The sequence below is a fragment of the Vespa velutina genome, chromosome 23 (genome assembly GCF_912470025.1).
Source record: "Vespa velutina chromosome 23, iVesVel2.1, whole genome shotgun sequence".
Taxonomy (NCBI): Eukaryota; Metazoa; Arthropoda; class Insecta; order Hymenoptera; family Vespidae; genus Vespa; species Vespa velutina.
In genome coordinates, this window is record NC_062210.1 from 3,290,398 (window position 1) to 3,302,436 (window position 12,039).

The 12,039-nt window shown below is 25.9% G+C and overlaps 3 protein-coding genes across 9 annotated transcripts; 1 reads left to right on the plus strand and 2 right to left on the minus strand.

The window, feature by feature from the left end:
- Window positions 1–265: 265 nt before the first annotated feature.
- Window positions 266–2,386, minus strand: LOC124956780. The gene is made up of 2 exons (XM_047513020.1): window positions 2,156–2,386; window positions 266–2,084 (listed from the first exon to the last, which is right to left on the minus strand). The coding sequence occupies exon 2, from the start codon at window positions 1,941–1,943 to the stop codon at window positions 648–650; it is 1,296 nt and encodes a 431-aa protein (XP_047368976.1). The 5' UTR covers window positions 1,944–2,084; window positions 2,156–2,386; the 3' UTR covers window positions 266–647.
- A 311-nt stretch (window positions 2,387–2,697) lies between these two features.
- LOC124956708 (probable cleavage and polyadenylation specificity factor subunit 2) lies at window positions 2,698–6,705 on the minus strand. 3 transcript variants are annotated; one of them, XM_047512876.1, is made up of 11 exons: window positions 6,523–6,705; window positions 5,525–5,720; window positions 5,269–5,428; window positions 4,838–5,189; window positions 4,447–4,757; window positions 4,118–4,377; window positions 3,843–4,028; window positions 3,388–3,757; window positions 3,121–3,309; window positions 2,902–3,039; window positions 2,698–2,830 (listed from the first exon to the last, which is right to left on the minus strand). In XM_047512876.1, the coding sequence occupies exons 2-11, from the start codon at window positions 5,671–5,673 to the stop codon at window positions 2,738–2,740; spliced, it is 2,208 nt and encodes a 735-aa protein (XP_047368832.1). In that variant the 5' UTR covers window positions 5,674–5,720; window positions 6,523–6,705; the 3' UTR covers window positions 2,698–2,737. The 3 variants fall into 3 exon arrangements, with proteins under 3 accessions (XP_047368832.1, XP_047368831.1, XP_047368830.1); XM_047512875.1 differs by having other exon boundaries at window positions 6,275–6,705; XM_047512874.1 differs by lacking the exon at window positions 6,523–6,705 and adding an exon at window positions 5,791–5,963.
- Window positions 5,981–11,079, plus strand: LOC124956709 (beclin 1-associated autophagy-related key regulator). Of its 5 annotated transcripts, none has more exons than XM_047512878.1 (10): window positions 5,981–6,108; window positions 6,488–6,795; window positions 7,050–7,155; window positions 7,289–7,370; window positions 7,468–7,705; window positions 7,769–7,953; window positions 8,029–8,182; window positions 8,275–8,451; window positions 8,538–8,667; window positions 8,733–11,079. In XM_047512878.1, exons 2-10 carry the CDS (start codon window positions 6,596–6,598, stop codon window positions 8,895–8,897), a joined length of 1,437 nt encoding a protein of 478 aa, XP_047368834.1. In that variant the 5' UTR covers window positions 5,981–6,108; window positions 6,488–6,595; the 3' UTR covers window positions 8,898–11,079. The 5 variants fall into 5 exon arrangements, with proteins under 5 accessions (XP_047368834.1, XP_047368835.1, XP_047368833.1 ...); XM_047512879.1 differs by lacking the exon at window positions 5,981–6,108 and adding an exon at window positions 6,221–6,354; XM_047512877.1 differs by lacking the exon at window positions 5,981–6,108 and having other exon boundaries at window positions 6,369–6,795.
- The last annotated feature ends 960 nt before the right edge of the window (window positions 11,080–12,039 follow it).

A 12,039-nucleotide genomic window follows, 5' to 3' on the forward strand; every position in this document is an offset into this window, starting at 1 on the left:
AAAATATATATGTATGCACATGCATAAAAACAAAATTTCTTTATATTTTCATTCATAAAATAGTGAGATCAATTAATTTTGCTCCAAAACTTATGTCATTATAATCATATTATTTAAAAAAAAATAATATAATCTCATGCTGTATTAAACATAGTTTTATATAAAAATTAACAAAAGGAATTGTAAGAAGCATTCATTAAAATATGCATATAATGTCCAATTAAAATAAGAAATATAAATTTACAAAAGATTTATCCTTATAAACGTATATTTATATAAACATTAAATTTTTTACAACTATGGTACATATTTATAGCATATTTTACACTTTAGTTGGATCTATGTAACAAATTTATGTTTAACAAAATTTGTTTGCTTATAAATTGTAATTATTTAAATGAATACATACTTTTTATATCAGATATTCTTAATTCATATAGCAATATAAAAGTAACTAATGATACTATTACGATATTATTAAGTAACTAATGATACTAAAAAGATAATTTAATAATTAAATGTCCAATTTTTTTGGCGATAGAGTTAGTATAACTATAATAAAAAAAAAAAAAAAAAATTAATTGTGTATAAAAATATATAAGCAAAAAACCGATGACAATATCAAAAAAATTTATTTCATTTTTCCTCTAATGGCTGATAAATTTTGTAAAAATCGGCGAGTTTCTTATGTCCTTTGAAAATCTTGGAATAGAAGTGTTGAAGATGTTAATTTTTTGAATCTTCTTAACATCATTACAAGTCTTGTAATTATGTACAAGAATCAAGTCTTTAGCCATTTTTTGAGTGTATACATTATTTTTTGATAATACCTCATGTGGCTTTGATATGAAAATAGGATAATGATCTGTAAGATCTGTATCAAATTGTATTTTTCTATACATGATTAATGTAAAGTTTGTAGAAAGAATATTATCTAGTTCTTTTGTACAAAATGTCAAACTATTCAATTTATAACGATCTGCTAATAATTTCGATGACTTATAATCAGCTAATAAGTCTACAACTGAATGATGATAATTTAATGCTATATATTCTTGCCAGGATAAAATAGCAATATACATAATTTTATTATATGTTCGATGCAAACAATCTGCTTCTATGATATCTCTTATAATATTAGCATCAAGTCTACTAAAAGGAAAATTCCATGGTACTGTTATGTATGCAAATTTTGATTGTGGAACATTTCTTATAGATAATTCCTTTAAACGATTATTCAACATATTTGCAATACCAAAATCATATGCTATAAAATTATTTATACCTATTAATTCATGAAAACTTAAAAAAGTGATCATATCAATTTCATGCATAGGTTTTAATAATGGTGGTATTATACAAACTGTTATATCATTGTTATTTAAATTTTGTGGTTGTGTCACAACAGACAAGATGGGAGCATTAATACCATCTTTATCAAATTCTGTAAAGAATGACACCCCAACTGGTAATTTATTTCCTATATATGCACAAATTAAGTAATATCCATTATATCCTGCTTTTTCTTCTTCGTTCGCAAAATATGGAGTATTACTGATTACAATGTACTTATAATTTCCTATAAATGGTTTTGTTTCATGTTCAAAATATATTATACATTGTAAATTTGATATAGCATTTTTTTTACTAAAACTTATTGCATGAACTTTATTATTTCTTAAGTTGTATGCAGAATATACATACAAATCGTCATTTAATCTTTGCCAAGACGAAGCAGGTTCATCTAATTTTATATTATGCTCTATGAATGATACATTATTGTTTATGCAATTTGTGGTGATTTGTTTTTGATTTGGTTTACCAAAATAGTTGAAAACTTCTAAGACATATCTTAACTTATTATATTCATGTCTATAGAACAATAATGATATTAAACTTACAATAGCGATTATAGCTAATGCAGCTTGATAATATTTTCTCATTTTTCTGTTTTGCGTATGATTAATAATGCTTTTCAATTTAAAGAAACTTCAAAATCACTTATGATTATTTGATCTTTTAGTTTATCATTCCTTGTTGACATTTTCTCTCGTGATAATTAGAGGTTATATGCAAACATAAGACTGCAACAAATTATTTTACTTGCAAAAATTATAATATAATAATTCTTTTGTATTAAATTGATTCCAATTACCGTAACAAACGAAGCTTAATTCTTTGCTTTTGGTAGACTCATTTTTTTCTATTTAAAAATCTATAATATTCACTAGGTTTGAGTTTGATTGAGAATAGAATTTCGTATAACGAACTTATCTATCTTATCTAAAAAGATCTACAATAAATATTTTATAATCAATTGTTATCACATTTATTTTATTATATTTTTAATTTAATGTTATTATTTACGAATGTTTCATTTATTAAAACACGTCATGATTAGTTAACTTACAGCCAATAGTAGCAGCACAATATATTCAAATTTAAAAGATAATAATTTTACATTATATTATTTGATTTCTTACAAATATGTCCATTTATTATAAATAAAATTATATATTACCGTAACTAAATACTCTACATAAAAAAATCAATGAAAATTGTAATATAGAGAATACAAAAGTTATATATATTAAAGATGTATAGAAATATATATAATATTGTGTACTTTCAAAGAAAATATTTGTTAAATAATCTAAAATATTAGTTTAGGTAAGAAATTATGTATTTGTTATTATAAATATTCTGAATCAATTAATTTTATTTACACAAATCATATTTATACAATCGCATATTGCTCATATAGCAGTTCACGTACTTTATAATATTCCTCAGATATACAACCTTCTAATATAACTTTTCCTGCTTCATGCTGAAATAGATAATTATTATCACACGTTAATAGGCCTACAAGTATTTCTATAAATAATTTTTAATACAAACCCTTCTGACAGCGATGGTATTATTACAACACCATAAAACTCCTCCACTAAATTCTGATGGAATGTTACTTCTATTTAAAACTTGTTTAAAGTCTGATAATTTTAGTTCATTTATAAATGTAGTTTGATGTCCAGGAACCTAGATGTATATTATAAATATTATGATGCATCTTGATATATGTTCACTTATTTATGTAATTGTATTTGTTTAATTTTATACCTCATTTAGCAGTAAAGGTTCAAGTGTAAGTATTTTATCACTATTTTCTTCCAACTGTTCGTTTTCTGCTACAGCATCTCGACAAACTGGATCGCGAGCTGTGATCATAGCATCTACCCATGCAACCTCTGAATCACCTTTCCCTTTTGAAAAATTTAATCCGCTTACTAAAGCATCTGTCAAACGAACCTGAGTAGAAAAAAATTATTTTAATATAATAGTAAATTATTTAATTGAAACTTGAAAGAAAATCATTTCAAGTTTTACTTGATATATATGAGTTTCGGTTGTAGCGTCTAATGTTTCTCCTCTCGCAGGTGTGAAAACACGAGCACCGGCGCTTTGTGCTTGTTGTGCTAAAATTTCTGTGTCTTTTTTGGATCCTCTAACAAGAACAACTCGTCGTGGCCTTAATTGTGCTAGGATTTTTTGTAGAGATTCTCCATCTGATCTTCCTTCAAAATCTATGTACGTGACAGATGCATTAACTGTCATTGTACGCATAACTTGTACGCATTTGGTTGGAATATCAGTGGGTACCTCTGGATGATGTATGGCTTCTTCTTGTTTTGTCTCTACATTTTCCTTATTATCTTCTACCTCTGGTATGGTTTCTGCTATCTTATAATCTTCTGGTCTATAATGAAGGAAAGTGAGTACAGAACAATCTATTATTATAATACAATCCTTTTTAAATATAATTTTGTACAGAAATATCTTACCTTATAATTTCACCGTATTCATCTATCTTTATTTTTTCTTCGATAAATGGAAACATAGGATGTTGTTTTTTATTTTGTTTAAAAAACCCAGGCTTACTTTCTTGTTTAACCAACAAATCGTGTTTTCCTCTTCCACCTCCTACTTCTATTTCGTCCTCAGATTCTGAACTAACATCTGCAGTTTCCCTGATATAACAATTCGTAAAAGTTTTGAAAAAAAATTATTTAGTAATAAATAGTAGATAATTATATAAAAAATATTAATTTTAACGTACATTTGTTCCTGTTTCATTTGTTCTTGTTTTATTCTTTCTTTTTTTAAATATTCTTCTAATTCTATACCCTCTAATTTGATGCGTTTTTTTACTTCTAAAGAAATATTTCTGTTTCCTCCTTTTTCTACTAAATCTCTGGCAAGTGTTCCTGGAGATGTTCTACTTGTTAATATAATGCTATTTTGTGGATTACTACACCACTGGAGAAAAAGTTCCCGTGAAAAACCACATTCCATATCCGGAGTACTTGCAAGTACAACCTAAAATTCATTATCAAAAATTAGAAGCATTTTATTTTTCTTTAAACAAAATATTTTGTTATATTGTACCTTTGGGCTTGGTACTTGATTTAATTCAGCCATACTATGGCAAAGTTGTAAATGTTTGAATTGAAATGGATTATTTCTAGCACCTTCGAAACTTCTCATGAGCTTGTCGCTCATCCATTCTATTTGAGATTTTGCAAATTCAACAACATTGTAACTAACATTATTCAAAAGTGCCAATGAATAAGCAAGTAGACCAGACTCTTTATTGCGCCATAATTGATCCAACATGTGTGCTAGTTCTAAAACTCGTCCAGCAGTATCCACGCTGACAAGAACATTTCCACCACCTCTTAACGTTTGTAAGATATTTGCTTAGAGCAAGAGAAAAAGAAATAACAAAATAATTAACGATAATGTTAAGAGAGAATGTGTTATCATGGTAATGACTTACTCATTAATTTTTCATCCCTAGTTCTACGTCTAGCTTGTTGATACGTGGCATTAAAAGCATCTGTTATAAGTAATGACGGTCTTTGTAGTCTTTCCAATTCACATCCATTTAAATGACGTTCTTTTTTATGATTGAAATCAACAGCATATATTATATCTTCTTCCCCTACTTTAACAATCTTCCAAATTGTTCCACCAATCATGTGTCCAGCAGGTAAAGGTGTTAAAGTAACACCATAACCTTTACCTTTCATCGATATGCTTTGATTATACTTTAATTGCACAATTTTATCAAATGCAGCATCTACGTCGTCAAGAGTAAATAAATCAAAGTCTTCCATATTATGGCGAGACTAAAATAAACATAATATTTTAATGTATCATGCATAGTGAGCTAAATTATTTATGTATATTTTTGTGAAAGAATAATACCTGATACATATCATACATAAACATTTGTCCCATTTTGTAAACAGGTATTGTAGCATATATAGGACAATTCAAACCACATTTTCCTACTAAATACGGCAGTGCACCTAGATGCAATGGATCTGGATATGAAAGCAAAACTGCATCTATTTGATTAACATGTCTAAGGAATCAATATAAATAAATTAAATCTTTAGATAATACAAAAGATATATTAATATTAATCTCAAATGACATCTATATATTATGGATTTTGTACCTTTTTAACTCTCTTATAAAATCTTGATCAAAATTTTCATCCCACCCACAATCGAGTAATATTCTTAATTCATCAACTTGTAATATATAACAAGGTGGAGATTCATCCATTGCTCCAGATATGGCATGAAGTTTTATAATTGATGTCATTTTGATTCTCTATTTAAATTATTTCTAGATATTTAATAATCCCTCATCTGAAACAAATTTTTCATTAAAATAGATCTTCAATTTATTGGTTAATTTGATCATTGTATGAAAAATTACATTTATATGTAGATATACGTGAGAAAATGATTAAAAATATATATAAATAAATGTCAATTTTTAATATAAATCTATAAATTCATATGAATAACAATTTATCATTGAAAATATATCTGAAATACGATGCACAAGCGATTTATGAGACATTTCATTGGAGAATGCGCGGGCAGAATCTGCGCAAAGGTTATTACAATTTCATTTTGTATACGCTAATATACACGAAATTTTATCATCAAAAATTATATACCACGGCTAATTGTTATTAGTCAATTATAATTATTATCGCAGTATTTTTTATAAAATTCAACAATAACAAAGGTATAGATACATTTAATTGATTATTTCGGAAGTAAAAAACAAAAAGTAAGGTATCACTGATGTAATTGTAATGAAATAAAAAATTTAGTATATATATTTTGTTTGATATATAAATAATAATTAATATTTTATATTATATTATAAAGAAAATGAGAACTTTAATTACGTATGTAATTTATTCCGTTTTCATGTATATAAGGACATTTATGTAAATAGAATCATTACTGCGAAATACCAATGAAATACGTAAGTCAAAATTTATGTTGACTTTTGTTACTATTCGATACTTAAATAGTTAATTACGCGTAAATTAGAAGTCAAATTAAGTGCCTCGTCATATATATCAAATAAAAGTTAAAAAAGCAATATTATTTGATAGGTCAAATATCACAATGTGGCGCGGTTTAACATTACAAGTAAATATTGGATCAGCTGATGAGTGACAACAGACAGACGAAGTCCGCGTTCATGGTTCTGGTTTTTGGTTATGGCGACAAGCAGTTCAGACGGTTCTTGTAACGCTCCTGCAGATTTTCATCTTTCCTCTGAATTAGAAGACGTTTCCAATCGTTTAACTGTTAATTTATTGAAGTGTCCACTGTGCCATAATAGTCGACGAATTTTTTATTGTCGACAATGTATTCAAAATGGAGATTTCATTCATTTAAATGCTGTTTACTCGGAACGGTATATATACATATTACTATTTCTGATTATATCTTTCTAATTATATTTTTCTATTATAAAAATTAAATTATTTAACTTTTAGTCAAAATATTAAGATTATGTATAAGATACAAGAGATCTTGTTAAATTTTTTATAAGAATGAAAGATATTAATTGAATATACTTGTATGTGTCCAGACTACTTGTATAAAATTAGAAAAATACTTAATGACTAAAATAGTAGTATGATAGTATATAAATTTCTCTTTATTTAGTTTTGCAGATAAGCAACTACGATTATTTCGTTTGAAAGCTGCCAGGGCTCAACTTGAAGAAAAATGCGTGAAGGCTCTTGAAAAACATAAACAGAAGGATAAATTGGTATTAACAAAATATATTTTATAAAAATATTGTAACAGATTAAATATTCATGATTTGAATTGATGCTTGCTATTTTTTATTTTATTATTTTATATTGTTGTAATGTGTTATATGTTTTGCATCTTTTGTACAGATATGCGATATAAATGTTTGTAAAGAAAGAATTAGACTTCTTCAATTATTAGTTCATGAAACTAGACAAAGTATAAACAGAGGTATGCTTCTATAATTATTAATTATATTTATTATTTCTGCATGGGAAATTTAATTTGATATATTAATATCTTTTATATTAATTTCAATCCACGGTAGGTAATCAACGTTTAAATGTTCTGAAAGATGTGAATTCTCAGTTGGCTTTAAGAATTCCTAGACATGAAGAAAGAATTGAAAGGTTACATAAATTGGCCAATACAATGCGTTTGAAACAAGAGAAACATAAAGATGCAGTAGATCGAAAACGACAACAATTAAAGAAAGTTATTAGAATTGCTGCTAAACAATTGATTCAATATATATTTCCACTTTCACAGGTGCAATCCAACAGAAGGTAAACTTTATGTTAGAATAATAAAATTTATAATGATTATGATATGTATTAACATAATTACAGTTTATGTAGTAGTGAAGAAGATGTAAATGCAGATGTGGTTACTTGTGCATTAGCAGATGCATCAGGAACATCATATGTAAGAGGTAGATGGATTAATGATGCAGAAAATGCTTCAGAAGTACAACATCGTATAATTGCTCCAACATTACCAGGATCAGGCGATTATAGTGCTTATTCTTTATGGGGTAATTATCTTAGATATCAATTTATCTGAAAATATTTATCAGAAGTTGTTACCTATTATTTTATTTGTCTTTTAGTTGCTGCAAATAAAGATGGTGTGCCTGGTACAAATAAAGAACCATTGCACAATCCAGCATACAATATCAGTGCTGCTTTAACTTTTGCCACTCAACTTGTCAATATCATAGCATATTATGTAAATGTAAGATTACCTTACAAACTTGGTTATGGGTAAGTGGTGAGCTATATAATAATTTGTCAGATTTATTTATTGATTTATAATATGCACACGTAGTAAAATATTATAACTAATATATTTTTAGAGAATTTTGTGGCAATGAAATGTCGGATCAGAAATTTGCTAGAAAGGTAGCAAGGCTTAACAGTAATGTTCTACATTTATGCTTTACACAAAATACAGATATTGCAGTGCTTCATCCAATGCACACTTTACAAAATCTAATGCACTTACTCAATACTGAAATCAGTGATCTTGGAAGGTACAATGATATATCTAATACTTTATATCAGAAAAAAATATATATATAATTATTTATAATGACAATAAATATCTATTGTTACATAGGATCGGTCCAATGGAAGTTGATCCCAATGTAATAGCACAATTGTATAGTCAGTTAGTTCCTGACTTGGAAAACAGTGATGATTCTGCTTCTGATGAGGAAGAAGATGCTTTTAATTGGGAATGGGAAGCAGTAAGTCACACTAATTTTCCTAAAATTTTATTAATGTCTAAATAAATTTTTCATGTTCTTTAAAGGTCCCAAATGTCGCATGTCCTGAAATGACAGTTCCCATTCCTGGATCCTTGGTTAATCAACAATCTTCTAGTATGCAAGTGAATCAGAGCGTCGCTGGAGGCTTGGTAACGAGTGCCGCAGCTAGTATTGCCTCTATTTGGCGTGGTTGGACAACCAATAAATAGACTGCTTTTTTTTACTGATACACTTCTTTTTATACAAATTTTAATTAAATACTTCAATATGTATGTACATATTGAAATATATATCCTTTAGAAATGCTTTAAGGTGTATGTCTTATAAAAATATCATTTATCTTTTACGTAAAATGTTTGTTCTGTTAGATGTAATTTTTCAAATTAAAAATAGTTCGTATATAGACAAAAATTTTTTAAATCCTATGCGATATTAAAGAATTTTAGTTAATGATACAAATTATTTTACTATGTTAAAACTATGTTATAATTGAAATCTGAAGGGTTGTAAACGTATTTTTATTGCTATCTATAAGATTCTCGATATATTTCAGATAACATCGTTATGCACTACCGGAAGTATAGTAAAGAATGCATACTAGATGGTGTGCTATAAGACGGAAGTAGGACGAAAAAAAAAAATAAATATATATTTGACTTATTTTTTGAATGCACAACCTATAGCAAGAAACGTTGCTTAACTAGCATCCTGTATTCTGATATATTATAATACATTGTTTTTTAATTGTTTTCTTACAATTTAATATCGCAACATATGTGAATTTATAATGACTGCCTTATTAGTGATTACTGTTTTTTTGCAGTACTTTGTGATTACTTTATCTTAAAATGTTTAAGATAGATCACGCTTCCTTAAATGCAATATGGTATTAATATCTTTATTTATAAAATTGTAGAGAAGTTATGTGATTAGTATGTTCTTGACTATGAATGTTTTAAATAATTTCAAGGGACATATCATAAAATAATTTATGTTTTCTTGAAATTTATAATTATTTCATAAACTTTACAAATTACTTAAAATATTTATATCTTTCTTTTTGGCACATTTGTAAGTAAACCAATGTGCTCATAAAAAAGTTGATAATATTAATTAAACTAACTTATTCTTATACATTGTATTACTATTACAACCCTTATAGCATTCAAATATTGTATTATATAAGTCGTTATATACATTCTAAAAGTATACTGATAATTTGTTTAAAAACAAAAAAATCAAAAACATACAATCTATCGAAATTTCATGCGTGACTGAAGAATGTTATTGTAAATAAAACTTATTCACACAAATTACAATTACTGCTATATTGGCTGTATACACATGTGCGTGTGTATATACTTATCAAATTGTTAAGAATATACTATGTAAATGACTAATATTCCATTCGTAGTTTACAGCACAATATATACGATATAATAAGAAATATGATAAAATCACAATTTGTGCACATAAATACAGTGCAGTGGTACCAAACAGGGCGATTTAGATAAATTATTAAGTATCAGAGAGTAACATTATTTTTGTACGTAAAAACAGAAAATTTCATTTCTCAAATTCATTGTCATATTTGCCTTATACTTAATTTTATAAAAAGTAAATAAAGTCATTTATTTAATTAGCTCATCTATTTAATTGCTTTATTAATTTATATATTACTTATAAAGCTAAATAGAGCTAAGAATTGTTTACTGTTACACAAATAATTAGTAATATATTTATTTTTAATTTACAATTGCTGCTTAAAATTAATATAGAGTAAATTGAAAAATAAAAATGATATGTAATAGCTAAATAAATCGAAAATGTTATAATAGATGCACATACACACATATTTGCAAAATATGTTATTGTAGACTATTTGAGCAATTGAAATTTGATAACATTAAGGCAAATGTGGCAATTCTAAGGAATCTTTGAACATAAAAACTAATTAATTAGTGTAATAAATGGAAATTCAAAATTATACAAATATATAATGGTATCATAGATTTTTTGAAACGAATTAAAATGCATTATGTAGATATTGCTAAGTAAAGATTTAACTATATTTGTACAATATAGCACAAAATTGTATGTATATAAATTAATAAGGATATTTTTTTTTTATTTAATTATTAATATTTATAATATCAAATATCAGTAAATATATACTGAACTTGATAGTGTTTTCATCAAGAACAAACTCAGTATAGAGAATTACAAGACACATTTCAACATGTGTCTAAACAGCTAAAATATTTAATAAATAATATATAAACAGGAATGTGTGTGTGAATGATTTATATTAAGTAACATGGCTGTTTTTCTGGAAAATGTGTCATTGTGATATATTTCTATTAAATAAATCAGGATTTGTTTTTACTATTTATTTTTGATACTTTTTTTTTACAAGTTTTTACTACTTATCTTTTTATTATTTTATACATAATATTGACAAATGCTTAATTATTTTTTTCTCAGTATATATTATAGAGTTTGTTGAAGTACTTGGGTATAATAATATTGTGTATTCATTCTTAAGATGAGGAATACGTAAACATTAATGAAAGCACTGGATTAATGGCGAACAATATTTATTTTTTGCTGAAATATTGCTTTAGACGTATGAAAATAGTGTATGTGATAATGATACAAAACATTAGTCAACTACAATTTCATTTTTATTACATAACATATCCATTTACATAAAGTAATCTTGTTGACATATGTATATTGCCTTATGTGACACTTGTATAACATAAACCTTTTTTTCAAGTATATTGTGTGCTAAATTTGAAATTTTATACTATAAAATAATATTTTGTAAAATACCGCATCCGTCTTTAGCCTGAATTCTTAAAAAACAAGTTTAACTGATTTAATTGGATCAACTTTAAAATTGGTCCCAAATCTCATAGCCAAGAATAAAAAATCATTAAAGAATGTATAATTCAATAAATTTGAAAAATAATAATAGATGTAATATAATTTAGATATTTAATATATGAATGTTTTTATAATTAAAATATGATTGTAACGAAACATGTTATCAAAAACATCGTATTAAAAGATTATAGTAAATTTGAATGATATAAATGTTGATCATTTTCATTATCAATAGATAATTGTGTATAATATAATTTTTTATAGCTAAATAAACATTTCAAAAAATTAAGCATACTATGTAAAATAATATTTATCATATATCCAATAAAGTTTATTTTATCAGTTTCATATGTATATATATGAAAAAGTAAAATCATATGTGAAAATGAAGTCTTGTTGTCATTTTCAGCTTTGATAATGATGTTTAGAAGATTAATATAATAAATATTTGTTACTACATTT